Source organism: Cephus cinctus, unplaced genomic scaffold, assembly GCF_000341935.2.
Source record: "Cephus cinctus unplaced genomic scaffold, Ccin1 Ccin1_scaffold0280, whole genome shotgun sequence".
NCBI lineage: Eukaryota > Metazoa > Arthropoda > Insecta > Hymenoptera > Cephidae > Cephus > Cephus cinctus.
In genome coordinates, this window is record NW_014332988.1 from 248,389 (window position 1) to 264,058 (window position 15,670).

The following is a 15,670-nucleotide window of genomic DNA, read 5'->3' on the forward strand; positions in this document are numbered from 1 at the left end:
CACTACGTTCAAAATGGGCCTTTATATAATCAAGTTCCAGAGTTCAAGAATTTCGAAAGCATATTTTCCAGGTTGAGAACATCAGTACTCTCGTGTGGTCAGTAGAGACACTACAGGATTACAGTGCTAGAATTAGTCAGTTTCTGGAATTGATAAAGGCAGGAGCTGTCTTCAGTTACAATACATTCGAAAACGAAGATAGTAAAAATGGTAAGTTTTTCGTATCCATGATATTAAATAAAACAGTTTTTTCTAAATTATCATTCCTCCTTTCTCTTCTTATTCGCTAGTTATTTAACCTACGTTCGACCTTCAGACTTAATAAGCAAGTGCTACTTATTAACCGACATTTGTAGCAACAAAACTAATTATGAATTTGGGCAGTCGTCGCGTGTATTTCTTCGATTTTTGAAGTTATAATTATTAAAGGGGATTTAAGCGCAAACGTGGGGCATTACCCTCTACAAGTTTACAATTCCTTGCTATTAAATGTATATTGCCATTATCTCCAATAATATATATTCATGATAATATTCAATTATATATTTTTACTGCTAAATGTATTTCGCAAATGTATTTATGTGTCTTATAGTTTTAATTGATTTAATACAGTTTTCAAGAAGTCCTGGCCATATTAATTCTTAAACTGTAGAAAACTTTAATGTTTTAATGACTGTTTAGTTGCCTGACTCAAATGATATGATCGTCATACGCTTTTTTCTGAAATTTTCTACTTATGCAGGCTGAGCCAATAAATGTTGTGGTCACTGGTGCAGCTGGACAGATTGCCTATTCTCTCCTTTATCAATTGGCTGCTGGTTCAGTCTTTGGCCCTGAGCAAAAGATCAACCTACGTTTGTTGGATATTCCACCGATGATGGAAGTCCTGCAAGGAGTTGTTATGGAATTGGAAGACTTGGCACTTCCTCTTCTCGGAGGTAGTGCTTCATCCATTTTGAAAATTCATAAATTTACCTTAACGGATGAAGACATTAAACGAAAAAGAAAAAAGAAATTCACTGTCTTCGCGTTGCAGAAGATTCTGTAAGGTCTCTCAGGTCATTGGAAGCGCAGATAACACGTAACAAGTAACAGTAAATCACAAAGAAAATATGTAAAAAGTTTAAGTTTCCATCGAGTTTTCGAAAATATCGTAACGTATTTTAGAGACAAAAAGTCGAGGAACGAAGTTATATAACGTAGTGTTACGTGCATGATGTAATATAACATATATATATATATATATATAACTCTTCTCTTTTAAGGAGGTATCTTCAGTCGATAAGAATAAAAATAATCGGTTGAAACAATAAACCGAAACTGCGTTTAAAATTATCAATCACGGTAGTTAGCGCTTAACCATTTCGAGAGGTTGAGTAAACGTATTCCTGATTAATATATTATCTATTATTTATCATGTTGTCATTCAATAAATAGATGTGCTCCCGACGGCTGACCCGGCTGCTGCCTTCAAGGATGCCGCCGCAGCCTTCCTGGTCGGCGCGATGCCCCGCAAACAGGGAATGGAGAGGAAGGACCTCCTCTCGGCCAATGTGAAAATATTCAAAGTTCAGGGAGAGGCCTTGGACAAATATGCCCGGAAGGACGTCAAGGTTCTTGTTGTAGGAAACCCAGCAAACACAAATGCTCTCATTTGCTCGCATTATGCACCCTCCATACCCAAAGAGAATTTTACGGCAATGACAAGACTCGACCAAAATCGTGCTCAAGCAGCTCTGGCGGCTCGCATTGGCGTTCAGGTAACTGCTGATGGATTATTTTGTAGTTGCGTTTAGTAAAATTCGTAATTTAAAGTCATGCGTCTTTCTTATGGCCAGGTCGATAAGGTGCAGAACGTTATTATCTGGGGTAATCATAGTTCAACCCAGTATCCTGATGCATCACACGCTGTCGTTGATTTATCCGGGGGTGTCAAAGCAGTTCCTGCTGTTGTCAATGACGACGCGTGGCTCAATGCACAATTCGTTGAGATGATCCAGAAGCGCGGTGCTGCGGTGATCGCGGCCAGGAAAATGTCATCGGCTATGTCGGCTGCTAAGGCTGCTGGAGACCACATGAGAGATTGGTGGATCGGAACCAAACCTGGTAAATGGGTCAGCATGGGCGTTGTGTCCGATGGCAGCTACGGAATTCCTAAAGACGTTGTATTTTCCTTTCCCGTTACCATAACCGATCAGAAATTCAAAATCGTACAGGTAATAATGACATTTCTAAGCAGTTGTTCTTATTGGTCGAAGTTTTTCACGACATTGAATGTTCTAAATATACTTTTTATTTATCAGGGTTTACCTATCAGCGATTTCGCTAGATCCAAGCTAGATGTTACTGCAAAAGAGTTGGAAGAAGAACGTGCTGAAGCAAATTCGGTTCTTCAGCAATGACTGAGTGACATGAAAGTGTCTTGTGCGGCTGTGAGACGGTCGTCCACATCATCAAAATTATAACAAAAAAAAATATATATATATACATACACACATACACATATAAGCATAATACTTATAAGTCAATCGTGTATAGTCCGCGAGGGAAAAATTAGTGTTTATTACGTGGCATCTGTTGTCGCTTTGTTACGAAATTCTAATAAATATGAAAAAAATGCTTTCGCTGCTAAATTGTAACAACCCCACTAAGCTTATAGAATTATTGACCGCCATAAAAAATGTATTGCAATATTAATGTTCGTTTCTTCGTTTTTTTTTTATTATCATTCTTCCCAAGAATCAATAATAATTTATATAATACAGTAATAGTAACTATTCTTCATCTTGATATTGTTAGTCTTCTCTCACACTTACGTTAACTTTATACGAATTCATCTAGTCTATTAGAGGACTGTGGGGGATAGGGAGTGAAGGGGAACATCGTTTGATCGAACTGAGATTACGTATTCTTCGAGGCAAGTCAAGGTCGTGTCCTCGGGGTTCGATTGGACAACGAAGTCGCTGTTGAGGTTGTAAGTTTTAGGGGAGATTCGGTAGAGGGTAAGTCTAGAAACGCGATCACTTCCAAAGCACATCAGTTAGTAGGCAGACGACAGTCAAGACGTTAGGACGATCTGATCGCGCTACTGCTAAGTATTGTGAATTTTCATAATCATTTTGGTCAATAAAAACTTGACGTGTGTACATTCGACGAACAATTTTTTATTCGCGTCATTCTTCATCTTTCATCCGAAACAAGTAGCGACTTAAGAGCTGTTCAGGATGGAGGTACCCATGTATTGAAAATATAATTATTCACCGAGTGCGGCTATTCTTTTACCATAGACTATCTTCTACACGATATTTCACAAATACAATAGTGTCACATAATTGGACGAGGAGTTTCGAGAGCTTCGACTTCGTAACAATAGGAAATCTACTCGCGAAATTTGCAGCTTCTGAGGAAGAATTTTGCGCGATACTGTATAGACAATTTTATCTCATATTGTATTATTCTTGTGAACCTGGAACGGAATTTTCTCACTTCACTTTGAAACTCAAAGAGTCTTAGTCACGTTAGCTCATCTTCCTCCTTCTTCAGCTTTTGCTTTGACCACTAATAACCGGGTACCCTCCCTAGACGATATCCTCACGAAGCAGCAGCATCAACAGGAACAATAGCAGTAACAGTAGTAATATATTGGTAATATGTAATAGCAGTAGCAGATTTGACTTTGACCGAGCGACAGTGCTAACGGGAACGTAAACACGATGGAAAGTGACATAGATGAGATGAGACGATATTACGGATATGATTGCAAGATAGACATCAGGATTGAATTAAACTGAATGAGATCAAATGAGATGAAACAATAAAAGACAGGACGAGAACTTCCGTGCCAGGTTTTTGGGACGCCGTAAGCGCGTCGCATTCCTTTGACAAATTATTCCTCCGCGTGAACTCTTTTAAAAATAGCAAGAACGAAGGTCACGTATCGAGCTCTACCGTTTTATCGCGTGATTCGATCCGCAAAGCATGGTTCGAGTAAACGTTCTGGACGAGCCAATTTTCATTGATTATCGTTAATTCAAATATGTCCATATGCTTCTAGGTTAAACGCGTCTAATTCAAATGGAAACCCCTCTCTCGGGTGGCGGCAAGAAGCCTCTCTTTGAGAATCTCTTCGGTAGGATATTCCGGCAATTTCAAGTAGTGCACGCACGTATTTACGGAAGGGTAGCCACCCGAGCCGGCGTCGACCTTCCGCACTACGGTGAGCCTGGGGTGAAGATTACAGAGGCCACCCGGAGGAAGAGCGGAACATCCGGTTGCGAATTGGAGGAAGGCCTTCCTTTCTGGACCCGTCAGTGATAATAGTACATTGACGAACCTCTGGAATCCGGGGCTGTAGCAAACAAAAAAAAGTATGTATTGATTTAAACGGTTTATTGGTAATTACGAAAGTTAGTAAAAATGAGTAAAGTTTGGTTTACACACCTTTCCTTCGTGTAGCCGAGTTTCGGTTCTGTGTAATTGAGCAAGTCCTCTCTGGTCCATTGGGGGTTTTGTTCACCGCAAAGCATTGCCCTGACTTCTTCGGGGCTGAACGCATGCAGCTTCTCCATAGGGAAAACTTTGGAGAAGCCCGCTTTGAAGGCCTCGAGCTGCCTGCCGATCCCACGATCGAGACAATAGTTTATCGTCGATTCAGCGTACTCCCTGGCGTTTTCTAGGGTGACGGGAATTTCGGCACCACCGTCCCGCAACTCTGCATGATCGTGTTCGAAAACTTTCGAGCTGGGCGAGTACGTCATCGTCAGAGCCAAGTCTTCGATGGCAACCGAAGTGCCGGACGGATGGGTTATACGAAGTGTATCCTGCATTTCATCAGCCGAGGAAATCCCATCGGAGAGGGTCCTGTCGCGCTTAGATGATATATTTTGCATCTCCTTAAGGAACTCACCCCTGACGGGATCGACCAGCGCGAGATCATCGATATCGAGGATACCGTTGTACCAAGGAATAGGTTCAAGAGAGGCATAGGGAGCTTCGGGTTCTCCTTCCTCGGATATGAAACTGCTGGCCATACTCGAGGACATGCTGTCCTGCGTGACTCCGGTTAATCCAATTCTCTCGTTAACGTTATTTGTAATGTCGCCGCGACACATGAGTTTGAGGAACGGTCGTGATAGCGGTAAATCGACGAGTCTATTGTCCTGGAGAACCTTCGCCAAGAAAACGCCCAGGAACCAGAAGTATCTGGCGGAGCGAGCACATGCCGAAGAGTCCTGCGGCAGAGGTGCAGGGAACAATCCACTCGGCCGAGTAACGTAGTAGCCTGCTGGGCGAACTTGTTCCTCGGACGGAGAAGTGCCCTGCTGATGATGCTGAAACATCTGTTCCTCGTCGCAAGATTCATCATCGTCATCGTCGCACAACCAAAGACCTAGGTCCTTGCGCTGCAACTCGGCGGCGACTAGAGCGAAGAACTCGAGAGTAGGCCCTAGGCCGGTTCCTTCCTCGCCGACGAATTCTACTTCAAGTATGCTCTTGCGGCTGGCATGTACCTTTAGTACTTGCTCGGCCCAGTCCAATAGTTTCTCTCCCCTGGGTACGCTGACCCTTTCGTGTTTCAGTCTTCCTACTCTGAACTCGTGGCTGTCATCACGCCGTGGACTTAAACCCGGAGCCCTCTGCCTTTCGAGAACAGCATCTCTTTGAGTTTGTAGCCAGACAATCGAGCGAGATGCTCCGAAGGCTGTGCAGCTGAAGTAGAGTCGTCTAGTCTCGAAGGGCAACAAGAACGGGCAACTCCTGGCAAGCTCCTCGCACCAGCTAGGCAGTGCTCCTGCAGCTAACGCCAATGGATCTTGAATTTGCTGCACTACCTTGTTCGTAATTTTCTTTGAAGTGAAATCGTCTGGGTGTACCCAGCCGGAAGTGTCGACTTCCGCCTCGTTTTCGGACATGTTGACTTTTCGCTCATCACGTGTTGTACTCAATACGAAAACATGCCGCAATAATTGTAAAACATCTTCCACGGTGCATGCATTTGTATTCTGACTCGGGTTTCGGGAGTAGAGGGTGACAATAGGTGTAGCTCGACCCGAAGATTCGTCCTCTCGTGCCTCCTTGTAGATTATCCTGCAAGTATCCCGTAATTAAATGACATAACCTGCATCTGTAATGTCTCTTTAATGGCAACGAGTAAGAAAAAGAAAAAAAGAGGCATACGTGTACGTAGGTTCCCATATCCTCCTAAGTTTCTCCTGCCTGTTTCCTAATTCGGTCATTTGCATTAACTCCTGTACTGCTTGGAAAATGCTGGAATGAGGATCCAGCAGAGGTAGCTCAACATCCGGGACTCCGGGAAGTCCTGGACCTTTCAAAGTGAGGGAGAGTCTAGGTGTCGGCAAAGACCCAACGCGAATACTCGATTGCGGTTCATTACCAGGCGGTGGAACTTCCAGATCGGTTGTCTAAAGATATTTATGCATTCGATATTATTTGCAAGTTCCTTTCTATAAAATAAGTAAAATTAAACTAAATAGCAATGACACGTTACCTGATTTATATTTGTTCTTCCCGGGCGCGGATCGAAGGCAGGTATCAATGCCGAAAATTGACGTTTCAATACAAACTCGTCATCCCATGCTCGTCTCTTGCTGCTCGGAGGTACTTCTTCTTCCATGAATGCTGCCAGTAAATTGCGACTTACCATCACTTCCTCGTACTCTCCTTCTTCCTCGTTCTCTTCATCGTCATCCTAAAATTGTACAATATTATAACTAAGACTCTTGCGGAGAGAAAACAGTATGCGAAAACATACATCCTGGTCGTTCTCCTCGTTGTCATCGTCCTCTTCGGCTAGAACGCTATCTTCGTCGTCTTCCAGCTCAGTGAGAAGAGTGGGACCGCCAGTACCTCGACCGCCGCCGACACTAGATCCAGGAACGCCACCACAGGACTCCAAGAAGTCCTCGAGACTAACCTGCAGCCATAACTTTATATTGTATTAAAAGGAAGCCCCGATACCACTTTGTCTCCGATCTTTCCTCTTGGCTGGACGACGACGACGACAACGACGACGACGACTTGCTCGGAGGATCGACGCGCGTGTAATTTCTTAAAATAATTCAACGATTTCTCACCTGTTCGCTGTCGCTGCTTGTGCTCGTAAGAGACATGGTAAGTGCTTGTCCAAGTCCTGGACCAGTAGTCGTAGTGACTCCACTGCCGGCGACTTGGCCGCTACTAGTTAAGCTGGGATAACTCTGTGCAGTGCTGAGTAATCCACCAGGGAAGTTAGAGCCGAGAGCCAACCTGACTAGACTCGAGACAGAGTTAGGTCCACGAGGATTCGAGCTCGAATTGGCATTGGGTGCTATGTGTTGGCCACCGGCCGGACCTGAAAACATCGTGTTCCTGGATAAAGCTGACAATCCTGGACGAGGCCGATGTGCGAGGAACCGCCGAACGTAATAGCGTGCGGCTGGCACTCGCCCGCTCGTCAAAGTAATCGCGAACCGCTGCGAGGATCGCTCGGTCTTGTGCGCGCTAGGTAGACTGCTCAAGAACTAACCTAACGTTCGTCTTCTAGCCATCGCAGCAAAAGTTTCCAGTAAGCCAGTAGCGGCTGCCGGTTCCAGGGTATTGTTAGCATCGGTACAAGCGAGATTGGGCACAGACACGGACATAGGATTGGTAACCACAACGGGACAGCCTCCTGTAGCGCTCTGCGAGGATGAGCTAGCTTCTTTGTCCCGACTACACTCTTTCGTGCCTAGTTCGATCGAAAAGACTTTGAGGTTCGTCAACGTTTACATCGGTGCCAGGTAGGATGTGGAGGTTAGGTTAGGTTGGGAAAGAATTCACTTGTGAATCGCAAATTAGCGATTGATTGATAATCAGCGGTGAAGAGATACGGATTACTTCAATCGCACGTTAATAAACCACACACGTAGTTCTTAGAGTTAGAGACACGTTCTTTGGCGATTCTCTTGTCTATCCGAAGTTATAGGACATATTATAAGATTGATAAAAAGAAGAAAGTGATAGTATGTGGAGGAACGTACCATCTGCGATTCCAGTGTGTCTCGGTACTGGCCTGATCCTGAGGGAACTTTCGTCGGTTTCACCGGAAACGCTGATCCTAACAGGAACCAAACCCACTAATTCCCCGCTCAAGAAACTGTTAGTGTTATTACGCAATCTGTCGGCACCCTCTCGCACACGGTCCAAAACTTCTGCAGCCTCCAAACTCAAAAGACCACCTGCAGGCTGAAAAATTTAATCTCATCAGTCGTAAAATATTGAAGTCCGTGAATTGTCTACCTTGATTTGTTCTTGTCTCTGGGGAAGACAAGTGCTTACCTTGTTTCCGCGAACGGTAGCAAAAAGTTGTTTCGAGCTGCTTGATGCGCGGTTGCTATTGCTATTGGCAGGACAATCTGTATTCAGAGCAAGGCTCTCAACGATGGTCGCTAAATCACTAGTCACGGCGGTATCAGGTCGTGGATGTAAAACGACTGAAAGCTCTCCGGCAGCGCTGGCTGCACCCTCCCCAGTTACTGCGACTACTGCTTCAGCACGTGCCACCGAAAGAACACTCTCCGCTATCGATTCCGCAGCTTGCTGTATGGTCAGTTAACATTTAGGAATATGTTCCTTGCGATAAGTTGTAACGGATAGAAGGAAGATGCTGAGTCTATCCTAATAAAATGTTTCTTACCTTGGCTGCTAGGTTGTCCGCACTTGCTGCCTGATCAGTAGAAGCTACTGAAGTTCGCATACCCGTATCCGTGCAGTCTGGTAAGCTTGGAGTACTACTTGACTTCCTACCCGTAAGAACACCCGTGCTATTCTTGTTCTTGGATGCACTTTCATTCTCAAGAGTTCCTGTCGTGCCGATTAGCCTCAAGTCGTATTTGCCTTCGGCGCCCATTCTATACGAATTCGATCCACCATGATCCCAGGTCACATCTATCCAACCATTGTGTAACTCCCCGGTAACAGTGCCTTCGCCAGGAGGAACACCATCCTGATCTCTCCACTTCCAGTCAAGTCCTCTGGCAACTCTTGCACCCGCGACTAAGTGTCGAAGCACTTGAGTCCTAATCAGTCTTCTCTGTCTTCTTACTCCAGCTTCAGCTTCCCTGGCAGCACGTCCCAGATCTTCGCACACTCCTGTCACTTCACCGTACACTTCAAAACCAGAAACTGAGAGATAGTGAGTTTGCCCGGAGGCATTTTTTCCAGTTTGCTGAAGACGCAAGTGACGCCAGCCTTGAACTTCATCGCTGGGAGGCTCCAGGGTCCACGTCGCCGTGCTACCTGGCTCATTTAATGAACCGTCGTCTACGTGTGCATACAAGGTCGTCCAATTGACACCATCCTTCGAGGCCTGAAATAAATGTTAACGCAAAAAACTGTCAGCTCCTTCTGTTGCAGATTTACACATGGACAACAGTCGGTTATTTAATTTACCTGAAACATCCAATTTCTGAGGGCACTTCTTCCGTATCCTCTAGCATGTCGCAGTGTGTATGCACTTGGAATCAGCCAAACTCCTAAATCTATAGAGAACCATGCTCTTTTGTCATCGTTAGTATGGCAATTGAGGGCTGACGGATCTCGACTAAGAATATCTTCTAAATGACCGTATGGTAAATTCCTTCCCTCGCTCGATGTAACGACAACCAAACCATATTGTCCAGGATTAACCCACTCAGTGCTCGTTCTAAAGAGAGAAAAAGAAATGTCATTGTTTTTTTTTCCAGAAGACGTATCGTAGTTTAATGACGAAAACTTACTTCGCATTTGTACCAATCCAATAGATTATTCCGTTCTCATCAAAATCATGCTGATATTTAAATGTTAATTTGTTGCCTTCCTTCAATTTCTTAGCAAAAGTAAATGTGGATCTATCGTGATCGTGCCATTGTTTTGCTACCATCTTTAATAAATGATTTTCCAGCTGTTGTATTGTACTGAGAGGCTCCATTTTGAGGCTCCGACCGGATCTATCGATTAGAGCACTCTCACCGGCTGCCTTTTCCAAACGAAACCTTAGTCTTCTGGTTAGGATCTATTAAAAAAAAAAAAAAAATGGTTTGAGTCTGTTAAACTTGCCAGTAAGCAAATGCATGAAGAAATAATAATAGGAAAACGCACTTGTAAGCCATAACCGGATCCAGGTGTGTCGTACAAATAAACTGGTAGTTTCTCTATAGATTCTAGTACAGAGACCAACTTATTGACCAATATCTTGGCTGAATTTTGTTCCTTGGTATCATTCATTTGAAAGGAATTTTTAAAGAGGGCAATCCGTTGCAAACGAAGTTTTGTCGCTCTCAAGGATGGCGGCTGAGGTCCAGGAGGTGCAGCGAGTAATGCCAATAACGCCTGGACAAGACCGCTTGAATGCAATTCATAGGCTGAGACTCTTCCTTCCTCGTTCAATAAGATCTTAAGCTCTTCCAGTGCATTTTGCAGAACATTTCGCCATTCCCGGTTACCGGACTGTTGCTTTTGACATGCCTTTTCTATCTGGCTGACGATGGCCCCCAGTTTGGCAACAACACCGCGAGGTTGCGCTTGGGCGGCCTTGAAGTATCTCTCGTAGATTTCCTGCGCCTGAGTCTTAACTTTCTGCTTAATAGCTTCCATTTTCGATCGCAGTCTCTTGCCGCGTTTACCTGCCCAACCGGCAGCGAATTCCGGACCTGAAGTTAAGAACGACGAGTTGCAGGAGGAATTTTTCTTGTGGACTTTCAAGAAGCTACTCTTCGTAGGCATATAAGTACCTAGACTCGTTTCTGCAGTAAAGGAGTGTTTGGTACCCCGATTAGATTCAAAAATAAATCCTGGCAAGTCTTCCCTTAGGATGGTGGCCTGTTGTTGACCATCACTGTTATGAATAGAAAGTTCGCCTTCTTTGCGACTGGAAAGTGCCCAATTACCGACAACGAGCCGCGTGGTTCCTGGTCTTGATAATATTGGTTGGCTCACAGAATTCGGTTTCACCTGGCCCCGAGCTCTTTGTAATTTTTCCAAAAATTCACCACGATTTTCTGAAATCAAGAGGCTCCAGTAATGTCCATTCAGTATCAGAAGCTTGTCTATGGTGTTAATGGACAAACATGAGAGTGACGAACGAGGCGAACGAATGCGAAATTTAGATGATAGCCGAATATCAAAGTATCATGAAAATAGTTAAGAAAATTTGAATTAAGAGAGGTATTAAGATCTGTCCGCTTTAATAGACTGTTGGTATTAAGGATGTACCTACCTTCCGTAGTGAGCGACTCTGTGTTCCTCCCCTTTCCTGTAGGCAGTTAGTAAAAACCAGTTACTCTCTAAGCTATTAGCTAAGCTGAAGTTAATCACAATATGCTGTGTAATGAGAATTCCAATTAACGTAAATACGATAAGGATCGTTGTAACGATGCATAATGTGAAATGGAAAGATCATTGAGCGATCTAGTGATGCGATTTTGTTAACAAGCCAATTAGGCTTACCACTCGTGTCGGTTCCACCCTCAGGACTTCCACTGGAATACATTGTTGCCAGTTTGCCATCAAGGATAAACCTAAACCAGCCATTACTTCCATTTGACAATTCTAAAGCAGCGGCGTCAGACCAAACGTACAAACAGTCGCGTCCTCGACAGATGCACCAATCACGCCAGTGATAGGCACGGCCCACAAGTAATTCACGGGCGTCCTCCAGTCTCTGTTCTTCGCCAGATTGATTTGGTTCGGACTCTGGTTCCGGAGCTGCCTCTTGAGGTCCTGCTAATGCAGCCACCTTAGAGAAGACACCAAGACGAGCAAAGTGCTCCAGAAACTCTTCCTTCCCTTTCACCATAAGATCCTGAATCATTTGTAGTACTACCAAGTGGCCGTCCTCGTCCTCCTGTTGATCATAGATATACTTTATAATATACATTTTTTTAAAAATTTACTCACGTTTAGGAAAAATCTTTCGAAAATTCAATATCACACTTCACTCTAAATTCCTAAAAAGAAACATGATCAAATTTGTTTCAACAGACATGAGGGAGTTATGTTATGTTTACTCGTTACAAAATTATTGACCTTATGAATTATGTAGCATGATTATTATTTTTCTTGACTGCTTATCGCACCTTTTTAGTAAAATACTTTAAGGGACTTTTTGCCAATAAGATAATATATACATTAAGCGGCTTTGTTCATTGAATGCCACATTCTATTACCCTCCTTCTGTCGAAAGTAGTAGGGCAACGTGCATGTACCGTTAGTACGACCGTTGTAATAGCAGGCAGACAGTCGATAAAAGCCTATAGAAAATCGTAAGTCGCCACTGCCTGCTAGTAACCTCTGAAGAAGGTACTGAGTTTCCGATTCACTCGGTGCTTACTCTCTGTCTCCTCGTTGGAAATTCTCAAGGTTATTATTTCCTTCGAATTACAAGATGACAGGAACGAATTTATTGAACGTGCTTATTCGCTTGCGTGCGTGAATCATGCATGCTTGCTGCATGCTAGCTTTGCAAATTCTCAATTTTACTTGCTGGCACATACTCATGTCGACCATACAATTTCAATTGATCGATGTCCATAACCGTGGATTAAGTTTGTTAAAATGCACGCTTGGGACTTTCGGATTAGTAACGGAGCTAATGTTCTGATGTTGAGATTAAATGACTCACAAGGGTTCGAATATCGCACGAGCGCAACATTTAATGAGGGTCAAAGATATTTGTCTAAAAGTGCAATAGAATAGAATAGTGACGTTACCGACTTATTGAGAATGTAGTTCTGGGAACCGGAAGGCTTGCGCGACGAAAGACGGGGCAATTTGGGGCCAACGATCGACTTGAGAGGCGGAGGTGGTGGTGGTGCCTCTCTGTCAACGTCCTGTGAAAAATCTCAACTGAGTAGTGAGCAATTTTGGTCCTCTATTTTCTTCTCTATTTTTGCTTTCTTCATAATTTCTCTGTCTGACTGTCTGCCTGCTTGTCTGTCGCCTACCCTGATCTGCGTTTTTGCTTGAACATCCAATAAATCTGCCTACCTACTCACATTGGTCTTACTGCCTGTCGATCCCCTTGAGATTTTAGGGTAAAAGATAATATTATAAATTTGAGGATAAGGACCTACCTCATTGTCTAATACATTAGCGATGACTTCCACGAGGGTTGCTCCACAGCCAGCGGTTCCGTCTGCACTACAAGCTTCGACGAGTAGTTCTGGCTGAATGTAATGGACCATCTTCCTGATCAAACTTAAACTGGCTTTTCTTACACTCGGTAGCATGGTGGATTGAAATGTAGCACAGAAAACGGGTAGTAGTCTTTTGAGATAAACAGGAGCCATTTCAGGATCACCCTTCGGTTCGGTGAATTCTTCCACTTCGGTTTCTGGTTTCCTGTGTTCTTGATTAGATGGTAACATCCATTCTCCGGGAGATTGAAGGATAGCTGCTACTTCTCTATGACCCTCATCAACGCGTTCCCTAGCTTTATCCAGAGGAGTCTTTCCGTCCTCGTCTCTCAGGTCAGGATTGGCTCCATGTCTTAATAATACTTTGGCAATAGCTGGTCTACCGAAACACGCGGCATAATGAAGACTCGATGATCGTTGACCTTTGTTGACGTCAGCCCCTCGATCACATAAAAACTCGACCATCTCCTGGGTGCCAAAAGCGGAGGCCCAGTTAAGCAGTGTCTGACCAACGTCGTCCATAAAATTGACTTCGATCCCACCAGAATCAATAGCTTCGATCAGCGCATCGGTATCTTTTGAGCGGATACAATCAATAAGTTGTCTATGGGACTTCTCGCCAGCGCTGTCTAACCGTCTGAGTCTTGGTAACAGAGGACCACCGGACGGACCTCCTGCAACGCTACGACCAAGAGCAGATCTTCCTTCGAATAGTAAAACCAAAAGTAAATCCACCAGCCTCATCGAGTCCAAGCAGCACCTCTCATCGCCCTTGAGAGCCTTCTCGATCGCGTCTGGCAATTCTGAACGTAGAAGGTCATGTGTTATGGATGGAGAGCCTCGACATAATGTTGAGAGAAGGCTTATGATGGTTGATACAGAGGCGCAAGACTTTGGCTCGGGTGCCGGTGTCGTCGAAGCACTCGACGGCGGAGGAGTTTTAGGGTTTCCAGAACTGGCTGCTACAGAGTTACCAGGTCCTGCGGCATTTGACAACCTGGACGAAAAGAAATCTTAACATAGTAACATATGAATTAGGAATTATGGCTCAATTCATTATTGAATTTATTACCTGTATAGGAGTTCAGAGACAAGTCCATTAGAGGCCAGCGGAGCTGGATCTATTCCCCTCCTGGAGAATCTGTCAGCTAAAGAAGCAAAGCATCGAAGAGCACCATCCGCTACATGAGCATCTTCGTGTCTGAGTAAAGTTGACAAGGCTTCAACGCAATCTGGTAATGCTTTATCCTGAGGTTCGACTTTGCCACATAATCGCGAAACCACAGCCATGGCCGAATGTAGAGTATCACGATGTACACGGGCTCCATGTTCCCGAATAAAACACAAAGCACATGGGAGGCCACCTGCTTCAAATACAGCACCTGCTTCTCTTGCGCAAACAAGCTCAAGTACCTGAATTGAAGTTAATTATGTATAATATTGGAATCTACTTTCACATTTATCAACCTTGGACTCTGCTTTTACCTTGATACATTGTTCTGCTAAATCTCTGCTAGCTCTAGACCCTAAACCTGCGCCTGACAGTCGACCACAAATGGCTTTAACAGCACCTTCCATGGCCACAACCCGTCTTGTGCATTCTGCTGATACATCTAAGTAATATGTTATTGCTCTGGCTGTCACTTCTAAGACACTATCAGGTGCAAGCTCATCCAAGAAGATACGACAGAGAGCAGGTAGGAACGTGCGTGGTGGACAGCTAAATATAAAATATTTGAATTATACAAATTAGTTGCAATAAGTTAAATTGTTATATCGGAACATATTACATACCATTCGAAACAGCGATCAACATTATCGGACATAAGTAGCAACATGCACAACTGTTCCAATGCTATTAACTGCATGTCTCTTTCGTCTCCTTGGCCCATACTCAGCCATTCTAATAGAGTGTCTGGATCTACTTCTGCCATCTTGATGTAAAACAAAAGAATTGGTAACTTTCTGCAGAGTAAGCAAACAGATCCCACCTTAACCTAACGTACAATATTCGTAAACGAGTGTATGCCAAATAAGAGACAAAGAAAAATAAGCCAATCTTACCTTGTATTTATTCTAGCACCATTCAAATTCCCTAAACCGCTAATCTGCAACATAATAAAGACATAAAATGACTAGTAGTTTTGTGCAACGTCGATAAAATCCTATGAATCATTAGAAACTCATCCAAACTCACGTATTCAATACATACATGACATCACACGATAATATCATTTAAAAATTTCACAAGTCTTTATTATAAACGGTAAGTTCTCGATGAATCGTGAAAGAGTAAAATAGGATATAAAACAAAGAAAAAAATTAACTTTTATTGTAGCAAGAACATGGATAATTTTTATTGTGAAATAGGACAAAGTGAGGTCGGATTCTCTTTGGTAACAGTTAAGAAATTAGTAAAAGATGAACAGTGGTTAACGGAGCGACAGCGTTTTAGTATTGTATAGTTAGACACGAACGACAGTTTCATAATTGGCAAATGCGATGAAGGCGACGTATGT

The 15,670-nt window shown here is 43.6% G+C and overlaps 2 protein-coding genes across 6 annotated transcripts; one reads left to right on the forward strand and one right to left on the reverse strand.

The window, feature by feature from the left end:
- Positions 1–60: 60 nt before the first annotated feature.
- Positions 61–2,624, forward strand: LOC107266027 (malate dehydrogenase, cytoplasmic). Its single transcript, XM_015736091.2, has 5 exons — positions 61–210; positions 743–938; positions 1,438–1,760; positions 1,839–2,216; positions 2,304–2,624. The coding sequence occupies exons 1-5, from the start codon at positions 208–210 to the stop codon at positions 2,400–2,402; spliced, it is 999 nt and encodes a 332-aa protein (XP_015591577.1). The 5' UTR covers positions 61–207; the 3' UTR covers positions 2,403–2,624.
- Positions 2,625–2,699: 75 nt separating this feature from the next.
- On the reverse strand, positions 2,700–15,262 carry LOC107266015 (E3 ubiquitin-protein ligase HECTD1). Of its 5 annotated transcripts, none has more exons than XM_015736046.2 (22): positions 15,216–15,262; positions 14,946–15,116; positions 14,637–14,871; positions 14,224–14,564; positions 13,089–14,148; positions 12,726–12,845; positions 11,464–11,860; positions 11,234–11,269; positions 10,749–11,015; positions 10,117–10,667; positions 9,756–10,030; positions 9,430–9,682; positions 8,675–9,346; positions 8,317–8,577; positions 8,019–8,223; positions 7,526–7,726; positions 7,095–7,351; positions 6,773–6,934; positions 6,509–6,709; positions 6,178–6,422; positions 4,441–6,087; positions 2,700–4,348 (listed from the first exon to the last, which is right to left on the reverse strand). In XM_015736046.2, exons 2-22 carry the CDS (start codon positions 15,083–15,085, stop codon positions 4,066–4,068), a joined length of 7,809 nt encoding a protein of 2,602 aa, XP_015591532.2. In that variant the 5' UTR covers positions 15,086–15,116; positions 15,216–15,262; the 3' UTR covers positions 2,700–4,065. The 5 variants fall into 5 exon arrangements, with proteins under 5 accessions (XP_015591532.2, XP_015591531.2, XP_015591533.2 ...); XM_015736045.2 differs by having other exon boundaries at positions 6,773–6,946; XM_015736047.2 differs by lacking the exon at positions 7,526–7,726 and having other exon boundaries at positions 6,773–6,946.
- Between the last annotated feature and the right edge of the window lie 408 nt (positions 15,263–15,670).